At 46.8% G+C, this 27,115-nt stretch overlaps 1 protein-coding gene across 1 annotated transcript in view; it reads right to left on the bottom strand.

Annotated features, from left to right (window-relative positions):
- CERS3 (ceramide synthase 3) overlaps positions 1–27,115 on the bottom strand; it is a 314,458-nt gene that overhangs the window by 105,619 nt on the left and 181,724 nt on the right. Inside the window, exon 3 of the mRNA XM_085644534.1 lies at positions 24,113–24,231. Coding sequence (XP_085500660.1) covers positions 24,113–24,231 — 119 coding nt within the window. The remainder of the gene's footprint in view (positions 1–24,112; positions 24,232–27,115) is intronic.

Genomic DNA, 27,115 nt, shown 5'->3' with positions numbered 1-27,115 from the left:
CCATAAGCCTCGGTATGTTTAGAAAGGAGTAGTTTCTTTCCTGTAACTCCAGTTCTGTAGTAGGGGTATCTCTGTTATAGTCATAATCTAGTGAATAGTCCCGCCCATGTGCGTGGACCCCGGAGCAATAAAAATAATCTCTTAAATTGTCAAGCCATGCAGATCTGCATCTACACTTAAGAGAGAATTTCAAAGACAGATAATGCAGCCTATATCCACAGGGTACACTGTCCAGTACTTCAACTAGAAAATTCCACCAACAGCACTGCCTGCCCAGCTTTTTCCACAGAGAAAAACCTGCCTCTTCCAGCAAAAGCCTCTGGAAAGATAGAGAGGAAGGAATGGACAGACAAGCCCCATAGGCTGCCATTATATGGCTCAGAACAGGATACTGTGCCTTTAAGAAAACTTTCCAGAACTTTTCCAGTATCCCAGAATGCACAGCAGGTCCCTTTTACTTTCAGTTCTTTTTGAAGGCGTAGCACGCCAGACCTGTAGCATTCCGTACATGAATAATCATCTCTCCACCGGGGAGGAGGGCGGGCGCTTATGACTATCACAGAGATACCCCTTCTACAGAACTGGAGTTACAGAAAAGAAACTACTCCTTCTGTAGTAGGGGATCTCTGTGTATAGTCATAATCTAGTGAATAGAATGGCAAGCCCATCCCCACACAAAAACAGCGGTGGAGAAGATTACAAAATAATACCACTACTGTGCAAACAAATTTCGCAGCGAAGCCTGCCCAACCTGAGCATCTGCCCTGGCATCCGTGTCCAGACAGTAATGCGCAGCAAAGGTATGGACCGTCTCCCAAGTGGCCGCCTTGCAGATTTCTGCAATCGGAACATTGCGCAGCAAAGCATTCGTGGCAGCTTTGCCCAGGTGGAATGAGCCTTAGGTTTACCTCCTAAGGTCTTATTAGCCTTTTGGTAACACAACTGTATACAGGACACAATCCACGAGAGATGGACTGTTTGGAGGTAGCAAGACCGGTCCTGACTGATCCATAATTGATAAACAATTGGTCTGACCTACGAATATCTTTGGTCTTATCAAAATAAAACTTCAACACCCTCCTAACGTTCAGGGAATGTAGAGACCTTTCCGCTGGAGAAGAAGGATTCTGAAAAAACGTAGGTAAAGTTATGGTCTGGTTGACATGAAAATCAGATATAACCTTAGGAAGAAATTTAGGGTGAGTACGCATAACAACCTTAGCAGCATGAAATACAGTATAAGGTTCTCGGCAACACAACGCCTGAAGTTCATTCACCCTGCGGGCCGATGTAATGGCCACTAGGAACGCCGCCTTCCAGGACAGGTGCTGCAACGAAGCCTTGTGAATAGGCTCAAAAGGCTCCATCAATCTGGACAGCACCACATTCAATTCCCAGGAAGGCGAGGGAAATCTGACAGGAGGGAACACCTTCTTCAAACCTTCCAAAAAATCCTTGACCACAGGGATCTGAAAGAAGGAAGTTTGTGAAGGGCATTTCCTGTAAACAGTCAAAGCAGCGAGGTGAACCTTAATGGAGTGGAAATTAAGGCCAGACTGCGCCAAATGTAAAAGATATGGAAGGATGACCTCTTCCTTACATGTCGTAGGGTCAAAGCTCTTGGACTTGCACCAGATACAGAACCTCTTCAACTTGTAGGCATAGGACGTCCTAGTGGAAGGCCATTTAGACTCCTTCAGTATGTCCATACAATCTTCTGGTAGATTCAAATGGCCATATTGCACTCTCAGGAGCCATGCCGCCAAACTCAAAGACGAGAGGTTGGGGTGCACCATCTGCCCCCGAACTTCGTGAGAAGGTCCGGCCTGCACGGCAGCCGTATGTGAGGAAGGAGAGACCGATGAAGTAGGTCCGTGAACCACCACTGTCTGGGCCATTCCGGAGCAATCAGGATCATCCGAGCCCCGGACCTGGACAGTTTGATGAGCAAAGCCGGAATCAGGGGAATGGGTGGAAAAGCATACAGAAAGCTGTTCGACCAGTTGATCCATAGCGCATTCCCCAGCGTCCCCTTCTGATAGTACCTGGATGCGAAGTCTCGGCATTTGCTGTTTTCGGCGGTGGCGAACAGATCTACGTCTGGAGTTCCCCACCTTGCGAAGACTTCTCCTAGTACCTAGTCGTTTATGACCCATTCGTGGTTCTCCTGAAGCAGCCTGCTCAGTGCGTCCGCCTGAACATTCTGCACCCCCGGCAGATGCGTGGCCGTGATCATCAGTCCCCGGGCCAGAAGCCAGCGCCAGATCGCCTGCGCCTCCTGCGACAGGGTGCGCGATCTCGACCCCCCTTGCTTGTTGAGGTAATACATTGTGGTTGTATTGTCCGTCTGTATCAGCAACGAGTTGGTCTGGAAGGACGGATGGAAGGCCTTCAATGCCAAGTAAATGGCTCTGAGTTCCAGGAAATTGATGTGGTACGTAGACTCCAACAGGGACCACTTCCCTTGTATCTGTAAGTCTCCGGAGTGTGCTCCCCAGCCTTGAAGAGACGCATCCGTCACGATACTCGTCTCGGGAATGTCCTTGTGGAAGGGATCCCCCCTGAGGAGATTCTCCGCCGAACACCACCATCTCAGAGACTGAAGAGCATGTAGAGACAGCCGTATCTGGTCATCCCAAGAACCTGTCCTCTGATCCCACTGATCCTCCAAGCACTCCTGCACTGGTCTCATGTGCAGCCGTGCGTGCGGAGTGAGGGAGATATCCATCGACCCCAGCAGCGAAGACACCTTCCTCACTGTCGCCGATGGAGCGGCCATGAGGTCCTGAGCCTTCCGAAGGAGCGATAACAGTCTCTCCTCCGAAGGAGACACGCTTGCTGACCGTGTATCGATGGAGGCCCCCAAGTACTGTATGCACTGGACCGGAGTCGGGACAGATTTGGACATGTTGACGTGTAACCCCAGCTTGTTCAAGAGAATGCACGTCCTCCGGAAGTGCGCCTGCGCTTCTGAGAAAGAGGAGGCCTTGATCAACCAGTCGTCCAGGTACGGGTAGACAAACACCTTGTTCCTCCGCAGGTGCGCCGCTACCACGCACTTCGAGAAGGTGCTGTGCGCAGTCTTTAGCCCGAATGGCAGTACTGTGTATTGATAATGATTGGCGCCGACTTGGAATCGCAGGAACTTCCTGTGTTTCCGTGCAATGGGCACATGGAAGTACGCGTCCTGTAGGTCTATGGCACAGAGCCAGTCTCCCCGTTGCAGCTGAGGGTAAATCTGATGCAACGACAGCATGCGAAACTTCTCTCTGCGAATCCATTTGTTTGCTTGCCGCAAATCCAGAAAGGGCCTGAACTCGTTCTTGTCCTTCTTGCGAACCAGGAAGAAACGAGAGTACAGACCTCTTCCCCTTTGAGACAGAGGTACGTCTTCCACCGCCTTTTTCCGTAACAGGACGTCTGCCTCCGCCTGGAGCTCTCGCAGTTGATACCGCGAGCTTACCGGCGGAATCGCTGGAGGCGGCCTGATGAACCGAAGACTGTATCCATTGCAAACAATATTCAGCACCCACTTGTCCCGAGTAATTTTTCTCCACTCTGCCGGAAAAAATGGAATGCTTCCCCCCCACTGGAGTGGGTAACGGTTACAGGGGAAGTAGACGCTCAGGGCCGAGACCCGGCCGGGCCCTTGGTAGCAGTAGCGGACTGCTGGCCCCCTCTACCCTTCTGGCGTTTCTGGAAGGGTTTACGGAACTGCTGCTGCTGGGGTTGCTGCTGTCCCGAGGCCTGCCCACGCCCTCTACCCGCAGACCCGAACCGTCTCTGGAACGGGCGCTTCTTCTTTTCTGGCTTCTCCAAGCAGATAGCCGTTAGGCTCTCTGCCTCCGTCTTCATGCGGGCCATTTCGTCGTCCGCATGCTGGCCGAACAGGGTTTCCCCCGAGAAAGGCAGATTGGCCACTCTGTTGAGCCTCCGGCATGAGCGAGGTAAGGCGAAGCCACGCGTGATGTCGTTGGTGGACGCCATGACAGTACCCATGAGCCGCCAGCAGACACATTCGCTGCCGCACTGAACCTGGTTTGAGACCAGCATCCCCTCGCGCAAAGTCTCCAAGAAGTCTTCCCACTTGTCGCGAGGCAGCAGCTCCGCGTACTGCCGGAGAGACTCCCACAGGGTACGGTCGCAACGCCCCAACAGAGCCCCGGCACTTGCCGCCTTCATGGTGGTAGCAGCCGTCCCACAGACCTGCCTCCTTGTCGAGCGGAACTGTCGAAGGGGTGGTAGCATGCTGCTTCCTCGCCGCTGTCACAATGACTGAATCTGGTTTAGGGTCCATCCTCAAAAAGGTCGGGTCCGAGTCCCGGGCCCAATACTTCATGAGCCGGGAGGGGGCGGATTTCGTCACCACCGGAGTGAAGAACAACTCCATAGCGGGCTCCACCAGTCCCGGCACTAGAGGCAGCAGGGGGCGAGACAGGTGCTTCTTCTGCAGCGTCTCGAATATCACGGACGTCGTAGGTGTCGGTACCGTCACCGTGATTCCCAACTTAGCTGCACCCCTCAGTAGTACCTCCTGGAAGGAGACTAGATCGTCAACCGGCGACACCCTCGTCCCAGGCGAGTCCGACAGCGTCGGTGAGAAGTCCCTGGCAGATGATAGAGTGCGTGATCTGGATCTGCGCCTCCTGTGGCGTTGCCTCGATGTGGACGACGAACGCCCACGGCTCCGCGATCTCCCTCTCCGTCCGGAGCAGGAGCGCGATCTCCTTGGCTTCGGTCTGTCCGCCGGCCTCGTCGGCTTACCCTGACGCCGCGGCCTAGGCGTTCCCTGCGGCGGCGGCGGATACCTGGGCAACGAGACCGATTGTGTCGGAACCGCTGGTGGGCCCGAAGGCCTGCGAGGTGGAATAGCAGGAGGAGGAGGAGGAGGAGGAGGAGGCGGCGGTGGTGGTGGTGGCGGCAGTGGCGGCGGAGGAGGCGGCGTATACACCACTGAGTACCCCGAGCCCGGGGACTCCGTCGAGGGACTCCTGGTGTCCGGACGCCCCCTGCGCCTCCTCGACGTCGATGAATCCCTCTTCGACGTCGATCGCCGCCTCCTCGACGGCGACCGTCTCCTCGACGGCGACCGTCTCCTCTTCGTCGACTGCGACAGGCGACCTCCCCTCGACGGTGAGCGCCGACGCCGGGCCTGATCTCGACGTCGATGACTCGACGGCGAAGTTGACGGCGTCGACGCAGACGATGCCGAAGTAGTCGACGGCGGCCTGGTCAGCTCCCTCGACGTTGAACGTCGACGTCGCTTCTCCCCAGAGCCCTGGGGAGAAGGTGAACAGACCGAAGTCATCCCTCTCGACGCCTTAGTCGACGTCGGTGGAGAATGGGGGCATTTGCCGGTCTTCCTGCCCCTGGGGAGCCCCCCAGAGGCCTCAGCATGGGCAGAATCAGCCCCTCCTGACCCACATTGTGCCTTCAGCCTTCTGTCCTCCAGGACTTGGAGCCTGATCTTCATTCTTTCTCTCAAGGTCCTGGCTGAGAACGAGTGGCAGATCTCACACTCTTCCGGCACATGGGACTGGGGAAGGCAGCCGATACACACCGTGTGTGGGTCTGACTTCGCCTTCTTCCTATCGCACTCTGGGCACTTGTCAAACAAGCCAGGCATGTTGACAACACCAGAAGGAAGTTCCCAACACAAACTTGAAAATTTGACAAAAATCACCAATAAACCCTTGAAAAGGGAGAGCTCAATGCTCCAGGGTCCTGCTAGCAGGAGCCAGAAAAAAGAACTGAAAGTAAAAGGGACCTGCTGTGCATTCTGGGATACTGGAAAAGTTCTGGAAAGTTTTCTTAAAAGGCACAGTATCCTGTTCTGAGCCACATAATGGCAGCCTATGGGGCTTGTCTGTCCATTCCTTCCTCTCTATCTTTCCAGAGGCTTTTGCTGGAAGAGGCAGGTTTTTCTCTGTGGAAAAAGCTGGGCAGGCAGTGCTGTTGGTGGAATTTTCTAGTTGAAGTACTGGCCAGTGTACCCTGTGAATATAGGCTGCATTATCGGTCTTTGAAATTCTCTCTTAAGTGTAGATGCAGGTCTGCATGGCTTGACAACTTAAGAGATTTTTTTTATTGCTCCGGGGTCCACGCACATGGGCGGGACTATTCACTAGATTAGGACTATACACAGAGATCCCCTACTACAGAATGTATGTGTATGCACTTTTCTTATGAATGTTTTCGAAAATACAAGTCTGTCTAGACGGCTAAATCAGTCTTTAGGTCAGACATAAAATTAAAAGGTAATTATCGAAAAAGGTGTGCAGGCTGACACCCAAGAATGCTCTGGCTGGGGAATATATTACAGCTGGCCAACTTACATCGAATAAGCAACTTTGACCAGGGAAGAGAAGATTGATTTGAAAACAAGCAGTGGTCAATGCCATCACATGATTGATGCTTGGATAGTAGGCACATACACTCCACTAAGGAAACATTTGTGTGCATTAAATGATGCATGCACTATGAGGGCCATACATATGCAACTCATCATTTTTACAATACTACAGTATGTGCACGAACTGTTATTCTGAATTGATATAAATTGATGAGAAGGTGCCACCCTTATGTCCCTCACTCCATTTTGACCCCATTCTTTCGCCTTAACACATAAGAAGGTTGGGTAACTAAAACGGATGTCTATGAATCACTATATGTGTCTTGGTATAATAGTTATTGAATTAAGCTGAAACATTCTAAGATCTATATTTGCTAAGCAACATAAACTTAGAATTGGCTGGAATTATTGGTAATGCAGGATTGCGTTAAGAGAACTCGACTTTCTTTCCAGTGAAAGGCTAAACCAATGAAGTGAGTTTTAAGAAATAATAAAGCAAATAACTTTTACAGACAGCAACACAGCCTAGAGCGCATATCCACCCTGTGAGTCATGCCACGAGGACATAAAAGGATGTTTGTCATGTATGTTTACATTCCTACACTGCTGGGGCTGCACCACTGTGTATTAGCAACAGGAGTTGGCGCAGCGAGAAGAATGTCTTAGATGAGCTCCATGTGGAAGAGGACAGATGCCAGCTGGCACCATGAAAACAAAATCAGCAGTCAGCATGTGCCCAGTCAAGCCCCTGACATCACAGGAATGGCAAGGGATCTGAAATGCTGGACTGCCAGAGTAGGAGAGGAATTAAGGTAAAGTGGGTGAGGAGGAGGAGGAGGCCGACTGAGAGATTTCCAACACTACATACACATGAAGGTGACTTTAATGGACTGAAAGCCCAGACGCTCTGTGCCTCTCCAGCTGTCTGTATTATTTACAATTCCACTGTTTCATTGGTCAGTGTAGCACTCATTGAGCATGTAAGAAATTGAGCCAGTGGCTGCACAGCACTGCTTACTGCCTAGGCAGGGCATCGGGCGCCATTTCTAACCCGCTTGGAACTCAATTCACCACAGGGCTTACTCTTGCACGGAGAGAGTGGTGCGACAGTGCGTGTGGCTAGGAGGCAAACACTCCCAACAAATACCCCAACGTGACCCAGAGAAAACCATTCCAGCTGTTACCACATTACTTGCTTGGGGCTCTCATCTCCAGACTATGAGATCTCCCTCCCTAGCTCCCTCTACTGGGCCATACAACATGAGTTTGGGATGCACAGAACTGGGCACTTTTTTTGTTTGTTTTTTTGCTCCTTCTGGGTCGACACATTGGTTAAAAAAACATTACTTTCAGACTGGCAGGATAGACTTCCAACACATAAACTTAGCTTCCAATTCCTTGGCATCCATATTTCTCTCCTCTCGGGTGTAACATGGAGCCTCAACCCCAAACCGTTGTTCTCCCAGATGATCCGTGACCTCAAGATTGGTGAAACTCCCTATGAATATCATGGGGAGAGCAGCTCTATTTAAGATGTTGATACTACTGTGATTCCCATACGTGCTCCAGAAGTTCCCTCTAAAGATTCCACAAAACTGGTTCCATACACGGAAAACTAAAATCAGAGCATGTCTATGGGTGAACCAACATCCCCTCCCGCATCACATTTTTCAAATGTATGCAATTCACTTATGACAGGGCTGGGCATGTCTGACCTACATAGGGACTACTGTGCCTCACAGCCACTTGCTCTAAATGACTGGTTAACCAGGGGTTAGTCTGAACCTGCCTTCCGATTAGAGACCACCTCAATGGGATGCAACAACATTACAGATCTGCTGTATGGAACGCTAATCCCGATCACACTACCTGCTATGACCAGCGCGATGTCTTTTGTCTTTCTTATTTAATCCTGGACACACGTCTTGCTAAGTTCAAAAACACTTTGAAAGTATTTCTGTTCGCGGTCACATTGTGTCAAATAATGGTGCTGGGTGACATAGACCAATGCTCTATAAAATTCCAACTTGAGTGAAAAAGATCATTTGAATGTGGCAGCTCTGAGCTCACAGTCATTGCTATACCGGGCTCGCCTCAAGCACAGTAGGGCAATACATTTCCTAAGTCCCTTTTTATCTCCAAAGTACCGATCTCCTGGACAAAGCACCCCTGAACCCTTTCTTAAATCCTGGTCAGACCCTCTTCATGACCACACATGCTGCACAACAGGTCAACATTCAGAAAGACAAATTACAGCAAACCCTAGCATCCCCCCAACTAGGCAGCAACAGATAGTAGTAGACTTCTCTCCACCAAGGAGTGCATATGATACTATTCCCGATGGGAATCAGTTCACATTCCAGGTTTTCTATGTAGCATCATTAATAGAAGAGAACACAACTCCCTTCCCCAAAATGATACACTACATACTGCTGTATGAGAAAATACATTAAAACATCGTACATGTGCTAGTGAAAACACAATGCAACCAACAATAATTTTAACACAATCTTCAAATTTTAGAGGCGGCCTCTTTACCTTTTAAGCAGACAACTTTCAATCCCACTTTCCTCATTTCTCACTCGGTCACATATCTGCTTCATTTGATATTGGATTGCAGGGAGGTATCCTAATGGACATTCCACATCTCTCCCCACCAAAACTACCACTATGTTATAATAAGCCGTAACTGACATCTTTGGAGTATATAGTTCTGTTTCACCTTCCATGGATCTCACTCCCTTCATGGTTAAAGCTCAAATCACTAGTTTTGATCTGTTCAGACAACATTTTCGTGGTTCATGCCTAGAATATATTTATTTAGCATTCAATTCCTTTTGCATTCTTACCTATGTATGTTTCTATATATGTATCTATGCATGTGGTATTTCCATAGAGCTAACCTAATCAAAATACAGGGGCGCGCTCTAGAGGGTCAAAGAAAAGCATAAAGTCAACACGTGATAGGAGAGGTAGCTAGTTTGCGGACTGCTGGTGCATTGCGATGTGGTGTTCTTTAAGGAGGTGCGTCTTCAACCCTTCCCTAGAGCTTATACAGCTTTCCCCATCTAAGCTTTACAAACCTTTGAGTAGGATACCCTTGCGTGCAAAAAAGAATGAAGACAACTATTGTAGAGCATGGGGTGATTCATAGTTCCACACTTTCATCTTCCCACTTCAGAACATTTTAACCACCAGCTGCAACAATCACCCAGCAGAAGGTTGAAGCATACAACAAAACTATTCTCCTAAGGACTGTATAACGCTGCTTTGTTAAGTTTTGCTCATTCAGTTATAATAAATTCCTTCATAACTTCTGAAATAAATTGTCGGCCATTGTGATGACCTCTGGCCACTTAAAATAACCATCCTTCACAACGAGTCAATACTTTTCAGACAAATTACAATCTAAAAACAGTTGACGAATGGGACAGCTGGTATTCTACGTATGACACGCTTCTTGTCACTCAGGGTACATGGTATCAATTCCTCAGTCCACACCCAGCCCCTAAATGTCGAATCTTGATTTCCTATTCATGGCTTTCATTCCTCCATGCCACTCAGTCATCAACTCCATTCACCTGTCTCAGCCATTTAGCTCCCACGCGTTTACCAAATCTTTGTAGAGGACCATTTTCCTGGCACATCTCTGACCACATCCTCTGCCTCTTGAGAGCCTCTCTCGTCATCCATTGGCACCTTTAATAATTAGTCTACATTGAGAGTGCAACTGTCTGACACATTTCTGTAGAAAGGTGCACTCCTGCAAATAATATAGCCATTTGACTTTGTGGAGTAGCCTCCCTGCCCCTTTTGTTTATCCACAAGTCACTTGTAATCTGTTCAGACCTCAAAACAGGTTCCCCAAATAAATGCCTTCTAAATGAGCAGTTCTTCGCCAACATACTTGCTTCTCTATTATCATACAAGAACTTTCAACACTCCTAAATGTATATGATGCAAGCATGCCCACTCAGTCAACAACCTTCCCTCCCAGCATTAAGACAGCACTTGACCCAAACTCACCCGTTACAATTATATTGGATTTTAACATTACAATTATATTGGATTTTAATGGCTTAAAACCACTGCATTGACGACAGACCATTTTACATCCCGAAAAGCCTTTTCACACTCCTCTGAGAAGTTCAATTTGGCATTTTTTGATGAATGTCCTTCATTCCTTGGCTCGGTCTCAAAAGTGATCTATCAACTTGGCACTGTACCCCACCATATCCAAAATTGAATGCAGTTGTACTTTATTATTCAGGCTTGGTGCATTCTCAGTAGCCTTTACAGACCATAGCTTCACACAATTTCCTGAATTGTGCGTACCATGTGCTCATGCTCCTTGAACGCAAATCTGCACTTCTCTGGACCAACTGTTATCCCTGAACACCTACATTTCTTCAATACACATTATAATAACTATAATCCTGCAAATCTATTCCCGATACCAAGATGTCATCTTGGAAGTTTACAAACAGATTCATCCCCAAACAACTTTTCCATTACAGGTTGAAAAGACGCTGAGAGATATGTCATTCGAAATGGCATTCATAAGAACCTACAGGCTCAGTCTATTGTCATAAATGAGGTTACATTCCTGAACAGTGCATACCATGGGGTAAATGTTAGACAGATCTAAAGTGGAGGACATTTATGCCTGCCTGTTGTGGACGACATCTCTGATATTGGGTAGCAATTAACTCAGATTCTTAGGTCTCTATTTCAGATCATGCTCGGATGACAATTTAAAATATGATACTGTGCTCAAAGTGTTTTTTCTTCCATGTGTAAGGAGAATGGAGTTCCTTAAACCCCTTCCAACAAAGCATATTTTCACTTAGGCACAGAGTTTTGTTGCCAGAACGCTTGGACTTAACCACTCAGATGCCTTAGTGGACACAATTTTGCCCCATCACGAAGTCGTTGCAGTTCTTATCTCAATGCCTGGTGGATCATTTCCAATCCTCTGCCCAGGACTGTACATGCAGCAGCTAGCAAGGCCAACACTCAATTCAAGGACTTCTACCACTCTCCATCAGGACTGGGTATGCTGCTAATAAGTCAGCTTTATACAATCAAAAGGAGCAATTAGCAACTGAATAAACCAAACTGATCATTTCAGTAGTGAAGGTCTCCCAAAGGCTCCCAAGTGTACTTGTGTGAATGTATGCTACATTCTTCGAATACCTCCCTTATTTTGGGATGTTCACCCTAAGTCCTCATGACATCAGCGGGCACCTTTCCTGAATATTTTGGTTGCTTACATGTCCACCTGGAGACGAGTCTGTGTTCAAAGATAAGTTTGAACACCTATTTTTAAAGTCATACCCACCTCCTTATCCTCAGTCTTTTCTTAACTTTAAAAATACCCACCTAAAACCCCTCCTCCTTTTTTTAAATTCACCATTTGAAGTAGGCACCTAATCTGAGTAATAAACTTCTTCCATGTACCTTTTTAATGGCTAAATCTGTCATTTGATATCCACTACTTACCTTGATCGAACAATGGAAATATGTAGTTTACACATTTACCTCCCAAAAGAAGTTACATTCTGAAATCTCCTAAGTCCATACAGTGTCCGATGTTATAGCTGAAAGCGGAGTTCTTTCCAGTGAGCAAATGCAGCACAAAGGCTCTGCCCTTCACTATACTATAAACGTTGCTTCGACTCTGCCCTTACAAACTAACTTCTAGGCTTGTATCCCTCATTAACTGTCCACACTCATTATATCTGGGAGAAAAAACACTTTGAGCATAGTATCCATATTTTAAAGTGTAATCCGAGCTGGATCTGAAATAGTGACCTAAGAGTGTCTATCCAGACCCATCATCCTCTCTCCCAGCTAAAATGTTCAATGATGACTCCATGACGGGAAGTAACTAAGACTTTCCTTAAAATGTTCAGGCTAGTAAATTCTCCAGTTGACTTACTCTTCCAAACTCCTTTTACCATTACCATCATCATTTCAAAACCACAAATTTCATGGAAGTCTCTTCCACTCTCGCTACTAGGCAGAGCGGCGCTCTTCAAGATGTCATTGCCTCGCTTCTTGTACGTCCTTTAGAATTCACCTGACTCCATCCCCGCATCATACTTTAGAACGGTTGAAAGTGCACAGAGAACGTTGCTCTGCGGAAATAGTCCAAGAATTTCATTCCCAAAACTAGCAAAAGGCTGGTATGATGGGGTATCGGGCTACCGAATATTTAAAAGTACTATTGGGCAGCTCAACTAGCTGCCATTAACCATTGCGTATACAGACCTCAGAATGATCCTGGTTGTGCTATGGATAGGTGGCAATCGCACACAATCGTTATTTTCCAGGCCCGCGAAATTCCACCTGATATGCCCCACAAAGCACTCGGTCCAGGTGTGGCATATGGTACACAGGAGTATGGGATGGGCAAAGACCATAACACTGGCCACCCCGCTGTGGGATACGGAACAATTGGGCTCCCTCTGGAGAACGAAGGGTTTTGATAAATGGGATACCATCAGGATATCTCGGGTGGACGACCTTTGGGAAAAGGGAGAGGTAATACCCTTCGCGACTCTTCAACAGGATCACGAACTGGAAGAAACAGAGATCCCGGTATCTACAGGTACGACATGCCTTGCAAACAGCGATCTCGAGGGGAGAGGCTTCTGGACGGGACGGGTATATGCCACTAAAATCAATTTCTTTTACTCAAAACTGATCAACCATTCGCCTGATCCTCTTCCGCAACTATATGAAAAATGGGAGAGGGACTTTGAGCTGGAGGATTGGCAGGAAGCTCTGGCATCGCCAAAGGAGATACCAATATCCTCTAAATTAAAATTGGTGCAGTTGAAAATATTGCACAGAATATACATCACGGGGCCAGCTCTGGTCAGATATATAGAGAAGACCCTAGTTGCAGAAGACAGTGTGGCCGGGAGGGCACGTTCTTCTATATTATATGGGAATGCCCATACATTAGTAGGTACTGGAGTGATGTCGTCCTGTGCATGGGGGAGGTACTGGGAGAGAGAATAATACCAGAGGCCAAACGATGTTTGTTAAACATATGGGAACCAATAGATGTGGGTAGCAAAGAGAGAACATGGGTGACGCTAGGTCAGGTATTCGCTAAGAGAAACATAGCAAGGAAATAGGGGGCACAAGATGTTCCGACAGTGATGGACTGGAAAAATGACATGGACTGGTGCATGTTCAGGGAGAAAACAGTAAATATATCCAAGGGCTGCCCAAGAAAGTGGACGCAAATATGAGGTAAATGGGAAGTATACAGGGGGATATATGTGTACCGCCCAGATTACCGTTGCAGTTCTCCCCAGACAAACCAGAACCTTAACATGCAGGAGTATTCTAACCAAGAGAGGTGTTATTTACTGAACTCAACCAATGTGTTCCACGTCAATGATTATTGTGACTCTAAGTCTACACTACCTGTGAAATCTGTACTGCTTGTTGTAAACAATAAAAAAAATTTAAAAAACACACATCGGTAATGGACATTTTACCTTTAAAGTGTATAGATATCGGAGTTCTCCTTACGTTAGGGGGACTCTTGCTCACCAGCTAATCAAATATATAGTTTTCTAGACAAGATAGCCACTCCAAATTTGTGTGTTTATTGTCCTGAGCAGTTTTAGTTATTATCATTCCATTCATGCGCTGCTGAAGGAGGATGTAGTTGCAGAGAAACCCTCCCTCTCTAGCTCTGATGCAGACCATACTACCTTTCGTTCGACCCATGAACAGTTTTACAATTATTATCCCCAACCTCTACCCCGCAGGCATGAATCTCCTCTGACTTGTATACAATAGATGACCTGTTCACACGGTGAAAACACAGCTCATACACCTATTAAAGTTGTCATATATTTTTTAGACAATCTATTAAGCAAGTGGTTACACCATCTATACTGCTATAGGTATGAATCACCAATAAAGGAAGGAGAAAAAGATTTCATACGAATTAAAAACTATCTCTGTAGAGACACAGGCTATTGGTTACAGAGATAGTTTTTAATTCGTATGAAATCTTTCTTTCTCCTTCCTTTATTGGTGATTCATACCTATAGCAGTATAGATGGTGTAACCACTTGCTTAATAGATTGTCTAAAAAATATATGACAACTTTAATAGGTGTATGAGCTGTGTTTTCACCGTGTGAACAGGTCATCTATTGTATACAAGTCTTTAGAGTGAGGGACGACCTGTTCTCTGCCCCTATAGCTCCTTATTGTGTCTGAATCTCCTCTGCCCTGGACTTGGCGATTTTCTCCTGAACTACATAGATTCATCTCGCTTCCTGTGCAGCTACTAACAAGGACTAATTCTCCTGCATCTACACTTGACGCAGTCCAACTACCCGCCCGACCATTCACAGGTCCTCCGCTTCCATCTCCTGTGGCGTCCTAAGAATCCTCTTCAACACGCAAGTAATTGCACCACTCGTACCTCTAGTTTCCCCGGCATTACGGACCTATTCATCTACCAAACATTCGCAGAGTCCCTAAAGTGATTGGAACTCATGTTCCCGACTGAATAGAATTCCTCTGGCCAGCATTAATCCGGCTCCCAAGCTCACTCCGATTCTACCTGCTCACACTTGTCTCATCCTGATGATATCACATTCATGAGATCGAAACACCGGCGACCTTTACAACCAAAACTCCATTAATGCAATTAATTTGGAGTTTTGCATATTGTTGTTAATGCGATGTAAATTTTAATGTCACGAACACCCCTCACTTCACACACTTTCACTTTGTGTGAGCACCAGAACTATTACTAGAAATATTCTACAATACTCCATTTATGCTGTTAATAAATGTGATGTCATACCAAACCTTGTGTCCCAGCATATATTGCATAACCAGTCCAGCCTGGACTTCCTTGCATTGTTTTACATGAGTAACTCTATCTAAAGCACTTCAGTAGCCTAGGCTACACGAGGACCTTAGTGGCCTCCCCCAGACCTGTGTTTTTCCTAAATACTGGACCATCCTTGGGGACGTTGTTCCCCACAGGATTCCACCCTACTACTACTTCTCTTTTACCCTGATCTCCATATCATCCACTGTCCAATACAGCCCTAGCATCCCATCACTTGCCATGCACAATTTCCTGATCTACCGCACACACCCCGCACACAATTTCTGCAGCCTTCCATCCTGCATCTCCTCTATGCCAACAGCGGCTTCCTGTCTTCCAGTCTCACCTTCCAGACCAGACAGTAAATCTCTTTCAGCCGCATTCTTGAAGCTGGACCATGGACCCCAACCTTGCTAGAACTGAAGACCTACTTGCCCTAAACGTCACCGGTCATCACCTCTTATCTTCTACCCTGCTTCACAAGCTAGCAGCTAAGAAGTCCACAATTCTATCTCATGGCCATAATACAACTGACCCGTCTCAAGGCTCTCCCTGCACAAAACCCAGACTCCAACATGACACTGACCAGAGGTGGCCAATATCAAATGATCAATCACACCATTCACCCAAAGTTCTCCAGTTTAGAGACTGCCTTGTTTTCCCGGGATCCACCTAATAGCCTGGGATGGGATAAGGTCACACAGCATTAAAGAACATTTAATTTGGAACAAATTAAAATATTTGGAACAAATCGTCCAAAAGCACCCAGCATCCTGAACCTCCCTGGGGCTACAATTTGAGGCTTTGATAGAAACACCCTTTTAAGGTCTCAGAGGCAGAGACGCAAGTTATTTGCAAATAAACATTAAACATTTGGAGATTGCCTTTAATAATCATAATAATAATACACACAGTTACAGAACGTGGTAATGAAAATTATGCAAGTGTATTTAAATGTGTATTTATTTTAATTAGCTATCAATTAAAGGAGTGTTTGTTTTAATAAGCAAGCCATCTGAAAAAGCACCCGTATCGCCAGGCTGACAAGTTTAGCATCTCTGGTGACACCCGGTACACCTGGACCATGAACACTGTTGGGCTGGAGACAGATTGAATAATAGAACAAGCATTGGCATAGCCAATAGGTCTCGCTTTTGGGACCTTCTAAGTATTTAGTTATGCAGCACAATATCCTTGGTGCAACAATATCAAGTGTTGCATGGCTAAACACTTAAAAGGTACAAGGATGCCCATTTCTGAGTGCTCACTGTTCAATTAACACCTCATTAAATCATGAATTAAATTAAATGAATCTGCATCTTCTTTTCCAGCTTCTGAGTGAATCAATGAAGCCCTCCCCATTTACGATGTGCACGACTATGTTCTCTCCTCTTTTGTACACATACATTTGATTACATCCTTTCGCAATGTGTGCTTATGTCACCTTAAGAGGGTGAGGGGGGTTGCTATTCTGCACAGTAAACTGCTAAGCTAGGTCCCTCTGAACAGTTGACATTAGATGCTACTGTTTTTTCCAGTGTTGTAAGTGTGCCAAAATCAAACAAGAGCAACCCTTAAAAAATGCACAACTCTACAGTAACAGAGGATACCCAACTCAAGAGCAGCCTCTCTACAAAGATGGTCTCAGCTCCATCAGCATTTCAAGCCCCAGTGCAACCCCGGCCACAAGTGACACACAGGAGAGGGCTCCATGACAAAATCACCAACAGAGTGCCCCACCCGACGAACAAACTGACCACCAGCTAGAGTAAGACTAAGAAATGGGGAGGTAGTCTTACCTTTCTTTCATGGCACCAAGAACAATGGAGACTATATCCGTTTGGGACAAATCATGTGTTTAATGGATAACGCATTGAAGTATGCAGTGTGATAAAATAGAGGAGGACCTTTGGCCAGTCAAAGATGAACTAGACACACCACCTAACTTCATGGTCACTTCCACCTTCTGCCCTTTTTCGAACATATGCCTAAGCATGACTCAACCTCTCCTGGACGAATTTTACGGCTTTTCCAATGAACTTAAAATGGCAAGAAAGCAATGTGTGGCTTGGGATCATCATCAAATTATTCCTAAGGCAGCAGAATTACGGGCTATTTTTATAGTTCACTTTCAGGCAAAGAGAGCATTAGATCTGCTTGCAATGCTTCTATCTTGCTATCCCCTCCCTATTGGCTATCTGAAGCCCCCTTTATGTGGTGTGCATCACCTTACAAAAAACATTAAAATAAATATCTGGGAATCTTGCCTCTGTGTTAAAACGTTTGTTGTGACATTAATGTGGTCACAATTTCGAATCTTTGCAAGTTCCACTCAGTCACCCAGCATTACAGTTTTGTAACCGAGTACCATTAGGTTAGCTAATAGTAACCATTTATTTGTGACATGTCACATTTATGACATTTCGAAATGACAGAGCAGGTGTGAAGCCCTACATAAAACAAAATGCTATCAATAATATTCTTAGATAAAGTTTTCAGTTGTGGGTTAAGTTTCGAGAGTGGATCACAATGTTTTTCACTGTTGATTAAAAATTGGGTTTTCCTAAGGTGAATTTTAATGCAAGTGAAGGAATGATTGTGTTTATATTTTAAGATAATCAATAATTGCATGACTTGGATTTATGGGATTTGTGAAATCAAATTGAGTGTTCGTAGTCACAATGTTAATTTGGATAGGGCAACAAAAATCCTAGCACTGATCGGGACAATAAAACTTCACATAAGAAAACGATAGGATGCAAAACATTTGCGAACCCACTGTTGGAAGTAGAAGCGGTGATAGCGGTCAATGTAACCTGTCTGCGAGAGCTGAAGGAAGCACAGCTGGGAATAAGACCAGGCTGTGACACCCCCACGCTGAATGTCCGCCATCTTGGGTGGGACATCATCAGAACAACTTGGGGTCTTACTCAACTGTGGGGAAGGAGGGGGGGTGGGGGGGGGGGGCAGTTAGTCCCACGCTAATGAACGCTTCATACAGAGTTTTTTGGAAGATAGGAAATCAGCAGGGAGATCATTTATTATTTATGAAGATCAGCGTGTAATCTATAAGTCAGAATATCAATTTAAACCAGGGCAGAATGGGTAAGCCCCTTTTCCTGTAGAGATCAGTAACAGGGACGCTTGTTTTTAAAGTGCTCAAACAATTCAGTTTGCGATGGGCCAAAATGAATATAGTATAAACATGTCCAATTAATGAAAATGACAAAGCCTCCCATAGTTGTCAATCACTCATGTAAATAAACCTGGTGCAGTTACATATTGGGGGGGAGATGAACCTTGTTTTGTCAAACATTGGCGGAGGTAAATCTTACATTGTCACGCACAGTGTGGAATAAAGCCCTTATTGGGAAAACCGGGGAAAGAGAAACAATTTGTTATTGATGGATAAGTGGAACATATTAAATGTTCGTCTTGAGGCTGGGGAATGTAGGTCAGCGAGCCCAGAGCACGGTCCGCGCGGCAGTTCGTTGAGAGGGTGTGAAATGCACACAAAGCCGGGTTGTGAAATGCATTCGGCTCTCTACATGAAGAACAAAACAGGACACTATACAGAGGGAAAACAGAGAAGCAGACAGGACAGATAACAGAACAGAGCAAAAAGAATATAACTCATCAGTAAAAGCTGAACATAGCAGGGAGAAAACACACAAAATACAAAGCACCGAAAATAGAAGACACATCAGGTAGGGATGCGAGTGGTGTGCGCACGCGACGGGAAAAGTGAAAGCAGGCTGGCAAGTGGTGTGCGATGTGCGCGCACCATGACGAGAGAGGAAAGTCAGATGGCGCCTCTGCTTGTCGAGCAGCGCATGCGCTGGCTCAGGCGAGACCTAAAAACACAAGGCACCCCAGGCCTTCGTCATGTAGGCACTCAGGACTAATAAAATCATCTCTCCATTAAATCAGGACTGCCACCCACCCTGCTCCAGCTCAGCAAAGAGCAAAAGACACGTTTCTTTAAAGAATGGAAGACACGCCTCTCTAGAGAGCACTACACCATGATGCAGTAGGAGTCCACTTCACCTTTAGATACCAGCTTCTCCTCCAATCACACGTTAACTGTTGTTTGCCTTAGACCCTGTACAGTGCTCTGCTACATTTTTGGCTAGCTTCACAATATATAAATACCTACCTACATACATAGAAGCGGTTGAGTGGCTGTAGACATAAGCAAATGTGCCTTGCCTCCAACGGCACGTCTGGGGTGCCATGAACAGCTGCTATGGGAAGCAAAATGAGAAGACTGCCAAACTGCAGGGCGGACCACACTCACCATCATCAATCTCTGCTAAGCGACTGGCCACTTTATTGCAACGATTGAACATCACTTTAAAGGTTCCAATTACAGCATACATTATTCAAAAAAGATGCACTTAGTCACTTTATATTATCACTTTCCAACCGCGACTGATGGATGCGGAGAGACTAGCGGCAATGGAGCGCAGAGCATTACAGGCACTATAGCGAGACAGGCTGCCCCTGGGGTCGAGTACAGACCACAGTACATTTGCTCTCAGAATGTAGGATATTCCCCATTTCCTTTACTCTTCGCTCACCTGTAATTTTTAGGCCTATCTCCGTTCACTGTACTAAATAACAGATTATCCTATGGGATTATATGGTATCAGCACAAACATATTAAGGGCCCGATTCACAAAGGGCCCCCGCACCAGTCGCGTCTCGTGCAGGTAAGAGCGGTGGGGCGGGAGGTGTGGCCGGGTGGTGAGGCAGGGTTGGCCGGGTGGGGGGATTTCGACGGATGACGAAGTAGGAATAGTAGTTATTTATTTTATTTTCCATAGTGGTCGTCTTGTCGAATCCCCCCCACCCCCAACCCGGCCCCACCGCTCTTACCTTCACAGGCCGCGGCTGCTCCGCACTCGTGGTGGAGGCTACGCAGTCGTAGCGGGGAGCCCACACTCGTGGCGGTAACTCTGCTCTGCAGTTACTTATTGCAGAGGTCCTGCCATGAGTGTGCCCCCCCCACCATGCCTGCGGTTCCCCTAGTCATGGGTGCGCACCCTACCATGAGCGCGGCCCCCTCACCATGAGTGCTGTTCCCCCAGTCACGAGTGCACCCCCTGCCAGAAGTGCAGTCCCCCCGCCCCCTTGCCATGAGTGCAGCGATCCTTTGTGAATCGGCCCCATAGTGTGATTTTTGTTCAAAGTATATAAAGAAAGAAAGGCTAAATAGTGTCCGCCATGAACTGAAGCTGTGACCTACAGATCACACGCCACTCGGAATAAAGAAACCGCCATCTTATTGTTCCATGACGTTTGGAAGGAACGTGGCGTTCGACCTCATTCCTCAAAGTAGAAACATACATTATTTGATCTCCATAAAGCATATGGAAGGAGGTACTGAACGCCATTTGTTAATGGCATTTACATTGCGTCATCTTGGCGTCAAGACAAATTTAAGGTACCTCAGACATAATGAGAAAGATGAGATACGAAGACCGAGGTGGGAAGAAAGTAGGGCTCCCGAAGAACGAGATTTGGTAGAACTTGAAGTTGTTACAGTAACTAACTGTAACAGGACTGTATTCACTTAAAAGGTGGGCCGAAGGCCATCACCATACGCGGTTCTACAACAGAGCCATAGCACACCATGGCGCAGATCTAGAGACTTTCAGAATGGGTGTTCCTGAGGACTGAAGTACTCGGCAGGAATTAGCAGTGCCAGCGACAGGCAATGCAGTTAAGGCCTGCAGGGGTGCGCGGAGTCGTGGGGTGCACATGGCTAGTGGTGGATCCACAACGCTGAGGTAATCCGAAGAAAGATCATTAGTTTCATCCTCGGTAAGATCAGTAAAGAAGTAGGACAGTTTTCATGTAACATCAAACATTGTAAATTAAAGAGATTCCAGATGTTGGCGTCTGAGTTTGTTGCTTATGCAAGGTGCCCAATTGTCACCGCAGGGACTTGAACTCTTCCACTCGTGGCGGAATGGGCGCAGTGTGGTACACGCCAAACAGAAGGGGAGCTCGTCTTAGTACTTCCTTTTACTGTAAAAAAGGTTCAAGATGACCAAGATCAGAGCGGAGCTTGAAATTGGAGATCTGGTATGGCAAGAGTTTCGTCATACATTTTGATTCACAACAGTCCTCCTTGCCAGCTAGGCACGGTTTCTCATGACAGCAAAGCAGTACAAGTCGCATTAAGAGAATCCTGCTCTTGCAATCAAGTGATCCTATGAGGAACTGGTTTAGCTCGCCAACGATTTGCCCGCTCTACTGCCACCAACCAAATACGATGTGCCCGCTCTACTGCCACCAACCAAATACTGTTTTGCCTTCAGGGGTATGCATTTTGCTTCACCCGTGTCCGATGCTTTCAGCTGGGCCCTCGCAGCCACCACTTTTCACCATATCTTCTGGGAATGTGCTTTCTTACGCTCATTCTCGAGCTCTATCAGTTGACCCCCCCACCGCCCCCCCAAGTTACCCCACTAATCTATTCTCCATTGTATCTCGCTGTACGCGAAACTGTTTTCTAACTAATACCTTTACTTTGTTCTCATTGAGGAAGTTGGCAAAATATTTATCAATGTCATTCACCATCGATTTGCAATATAAACCAGCATTCCTCAGTCTCTGTCCTGGATATGGATAAAGGTCTCTCGGGGACTGCAGAGTCACCATATTGGGGCGTGATCGGAACGTGCCATGTGCCCAGTAGCTGTGGCCTTGTTCTGGAACCAGTGTGACCAGGAAAGTGATCGATACAAGACCAGGTTTTATGTTCAGCACAGGAATGGGTGTAGTCAGTGGTTGTGGAATGTCTTCCCGTGTATCAGAGATGCCGAAGTGCTTTAGCCAGGAGAGTGTGTCCGGTGGAAAAGCACTCATTTGGACTACTAATGTTTGGATTGACCTGTGTCATGTCGTATCCTTCACTATATTTAGGTCTACTCCAATTATAAAGTTTCCTTGAGACTCATGAAGGGGCTCCGCCAGAGCTTTTTACATATAGGATTCTGTGGGTATTTTAGGAGAATATAGTCAAACCATAGTGTCAAGTTGATAACCCTGCCGGACTAGAATGGCGAACATCCTGCCATTTCTCTACCCCAGTACCTGATCACTTCACCCTGCAAGTCCTTGCTAAGGTGAATAGCCATCACTTCTGTTTTATTGGGGCCTGCTGCAAAAACCTGTCTGGGGAATCATTTGGTTTGTTTTAGGGATGCAATCTGTATTTTTCTGCCATTCAAAAACGAGACGGAATGGGTGGCCCCATTTGTACTCGATCTGCTGAATTCGAAGGAAGTCTAAGACAGGGAGGATCTGCCTTTTTTGTGGCGTTATGGGGTACACTCTTTGAAAGAAGAGAATGGCTTGCCCCTCTCAGGAGGACTCTGCCTTATGCCTGGTGGCTATCATGATCTCCTCCCTTTTATGCAGAAATGCACTCACGTTGGAATGTACGGCAGCTGGGTTGCTCCTGAGGACGGCCTGGTGGTTCTGTGGTTTGTATCCAACAGAATATTCTTTGTCTGGCTCGTTCAATATGATCTTGAACACCATATGAACGAAGGACTCTAGGTCTGATCTTTGTGAGGGTCCCCTCCTGCTCCGCTACCTCTTCCTCCCCTCTAGTGGCCAGGATGTAGGTGGCAGCTTTTGCAGTGTCCAATTTTAGTTGTGGGGTTTTAATCGCAAGTCCTTGACTGATTGCTCCCTCTCTGATTTTGCTCCTGCACTCAGCGGGACCAGATGCCCAAATCCGTTAACTTCTTACCAGGTCCAACTGGGAGGTATCAGGGGCTACTCTGGATAGGGCCTGGACCTAGAACCTGTCCTGCCTCTATCCACAGGAACCAGGGCCTCATCGCACCACTATGTCTCCAGCCAACACTGCACTGCTCCGCCAACTAGGGGGCCTCTTATAGTTTTTCTGTTGACTGCTTTACACTCGCAGTGTATTTCACCCTCCTCTTGTGCTTGGAGACTGGGCTGATCCATGGGGCCTCGTCTTGGATCTCCCTGCCCCAACCTCAGGTTGTCCATTCTCTACACTCTGCCCCACTCGCCACTGCCCAGCCGCGACGCCAGTATCTCAGAAGCTGGGCAGCGGGAGCACCAGTTCTCGTAGATCTGCTGGGTATACCGTGTGCCTGTTGCAAGTTCTGCCACTGCGGCGCCCGACTCTTAGGACTCTGCTCCGAGGGCTTTCATCTTAGGGAGCAGCTTTTCCCCCTCCCAGCTCCAGGGCACATATGAAACTGGCTCTACTGGGGCAATTCCACCAGTAACGGAGAGGGTGGGGCACTCACCAACCAGAAATTCGGCCACGGGGTTTAGTGGATTGGTCGGAGATCAATCCGATCGGCGCAAGCCGAAGCAGAGCACAGGAAACGGCTTCCTACTCATCCCCTATCTTGGACGCGCCTTCAACTTTTTACTTTAAGAAAGATATAGTACAGCGTTTTCATTGTGTCTGCTCACTCCAAGTACAGGACAGTACAGTGCACGGGCGGTCTATGCCTGCCTGAATGGGGCACGCGCATTGTGCAGACAGGGCAGAGCTAACCGTCTGTCTGGGGGACTGATTATATAAAGCAAAACATATACGTCGTATTCATCACCTCTTATATGGAGAAAAAAAAACATTTGGCTTTTTCGGGGCTTATTAACAGCAGACAATGTAGGCTCTACAAGCTACCGACTCCCTGCGCCCTCGGGTGACTGCATTATAAGTTCTAAAGCAGAGTGTGCAGTTTAAACACCAAATACACCACACGGCGATTCCACAGAACCCTAATTATTGGAGCTTGTGTGTCACAGGTTGGCTTTCTCCACTGTCTATAACTTCTTTGTACTTCAGACAATCACCATGAGAGACGCCTCACTCACCAGGACTCCTGGAATTTCTTGAGTACACTGGGCCGGTCCTGGTTCCGCCGCCTCCTGAACCACCTTTCCACCTGCAGCTCGGTAAGGTTGCTCTTCTTGGCCAAGCCGTATATCTCTTGCTGTAAAGGAAATGAAGAACCAGGTTACAGCTGGTAAAAGAGAGTGGCACAATAGCTTCTTTATTGAGTTACTCCAACACATGACCAACCTCAAAGGACAGTCTGACCCTGGCGTGCCTGATGTGGAAAAGTGAGCATTAAAACAATGTGCTTTGTTTTCATTCTGTATAAATGCATTTTACAAAAAAAGGCGGGAGTTTAAAAAAAATCCAAGACCATTCTTCTGAAAAGAAAGGACGAATGGAAAATCACTCCAAGCCAATGTTCGCCGTGGTGTTCATGTAAGGTCAAAGTCATCTATTTGGCGTCATCACATACGCTGAAGAAATAGAATTGATCTAAACAAGTTCACTCCCTCCGAGGACCCAAGGACGATGCTAACGGCTCTATGGCACACAAATGAAAAATGGAAATGCAGGTATATATTTTGGCCAACTCGAATAGGATGTAGAAGGCTACAGGTTACATGTACACACTGTGGATGCCGGGAGTTTGAAGGAAATGGCGCTTCCTAGCTTATTGAGCAGTAGTGTTATGCATAATTTGGAGCCTTGATGTCAGACACAAGGTGACGTCACCACTCTCAACATATATGGAGTGAAAGAGCATGGACTTCCCTGACCCTACCTATGTCCTCAGATTTAATAACCTCCAATTGTAGCTGCTTGAATAGGCAGGTTTAGACAATAGTCGATGAAGAAACGGGGCGGCGGTGAATGCAGCCCACTGATTCTCTTCCCCTTTCCACCGTACCTCGATTGACCTTCATCGGACTTGTTACCATGTGGTAGTCGCTTCCTCCCGGTGCTCTGTCAGCAGCTTAGATATGGCCTCTGAACTGCTTTGGCAAGAGAAAGTGTAGCGTATCCTCAGGATGTGGATGCAAGTGCAAGTCAGGCCACTGAATTGCATCACCCAGTAGCCGATGTATCCAACACATCATGCAACGCTTTCCCTGCTGCGGCACCCACAAAGAGGCATGAGCAGAAGGGGTCATCATGAAGTATGCAAAGCTAAAAAAAAGTATCTGTGGCTGGTATTAACCACTGTATAGTCAAGCACATCATGCAATTACGATGTTCAACTGGTTATTTTAACCCAATCTAGAGTGCAAATTAATCCTTCAATACCTTTCTTACCTGCGTATAAAACGTATGATCGATACTCCCTTTACTTACTGCTTGCAGAGTGGTGTAAATACTTTAAAAGGAGAAAACTGCCCTTTTGCGTTTACAGATTTAATTAAAAGTTATTGCCAGCACATCAGGGAATATAGCTCTCGGGCCCAAGATCCAATGGGGGCCCAAAAGTGGAAATTGGTGGCCAATATTACCTCATAGATTAAGGCGGTAGGGTGGTTAGTAACTGGCCATAATACTCCCGACCCCCAAGTGTCGCACTGTGCTCATCTGCACAATAGAAACAGCCGGTATGCTGGTGACTGCCCCGGCTGCTGCTTCGCCCCCCTTGCCAGGCCTGCTTCCACCATCATGCACAAACATCTGCTCTGCCTCATCTAGAAAGAAAGCCCCTCACTACCTCCACCACTCTTCGCAGCTACAGTGCTGTCACCAAACTGATTTAAGGTTTGAATCTTTACTTGCAGATAATCACGACAGGATCTTACTTGATCCGCAACGGCTCTCCAACGGTCACTTGGAACATTGGCCAGTCAGAGTTCCATACAGTGAATGTGGGGGGGGGGGGGAACACTCTTAAATAACTATAGAAGGAAACACAGAAGAGACTTGCAGGAGAGAGGAAAGAAGGGGGCGAAAAGTACGAAAGATGGACAAGGGAAAGGAGTAGACACAAAAGGTAACAGGGTAGAAAGGCGATATATCAAGTAATCCAGCTTGGCTCCGATACCAAAAAGGGAAGACCAACGCGACACGAAAAATGACACTAAGAAAACACAGGGGAGATAGTCATACACTGGTATAGGTTTAGGAGGTAACAATACCTTATGCAATGGGGACATGAATCTGTTAGTCAAAGAACATGTCCCGGTCGAGCATAAAACCTGCTAACATGATGTTGGGCTCCCAGTTTTCTACTTAGGGTTCTAATAAACCGTACACCATAGTAAATCCTTTATTTAAAAAAAAAAAAAAAAAACACGCTTGACCCCGGGTGTGTGGCCAACTATCTGCCTATTTCTTTATTGCCATATCCTGTTAAAATTCTGGAACGCATCGTCAGCAAGTCTCTATCCCAGTATCTTGAGGAGTATTTGCTCCTTGACGAGATGCAATTTGGCTTTCGGCCCAAGCACGGTACTGAAACAGCACTTGTTACCGTGCTTGATGATATGAGGATGCGGGAGGACAGTGACCAGTCAGTGATCTTGGTGCTGCTGGACATGTCCGCAGCTTTTGACACTGTAAACCACGGTATACTGTTGGAGAGACTTAAAGACCAGGGTGTGACCGGTCGCGCCCTTTACTGGCTTTGTTCTTATCTAACAGACAGGACACAGACCGTGTGCCTTCAGCCGTTCTCCTCTAACAAGTCTTCCTTACGACAGGGGGTCCCGCAGGGCTCAGGGATTAGTCCTGTGCTCTTTAACATCTATTTGCAGCCTCTCATTCCGCTTATTAGATCTTTTGGAGTGGAGGTGGTGAATTACACAGACTATACCCAGCTTGGGTTTTCCTTGGAAGGGAATGACTCCATTTCCTTGGAAAGATTTAACGAGTGTATGACTAGCACCACGAAGTGGCTTAAGAAGAACTGGTTACAATTTAACAGCTCTAAAACGGAAGTGGTCCGGTGTTCTTCCAGATCTGATCAGCCTGTTTTACCCATCTTTCAGCTGTCCCCTACTGGCGCACCTGTTTCCCTTCTAGCACAGTACGCAATCTGGGGGTGATGGTGGATCAGG

This window comes from Triturus cristatus, chromosome 3_1, assembly GCF_964204655.1.
Source record: "Triturus cristatus chromosome 3_1, aTriCri1.1, whole genome shotgun sequence".
Classification (NCBI taxonomy): domain Eukaryota; kingdom Metazoa; phylum Chordata; class Amphibia; order Caudata; family Salamandridae; genus Triturus; species Triturus cristatus.
The sequence above is the reverse complement of the archived record's forward strand: the minus strand, read 5'-3'. Positions and strand labels throughout refer to the sequence as shown.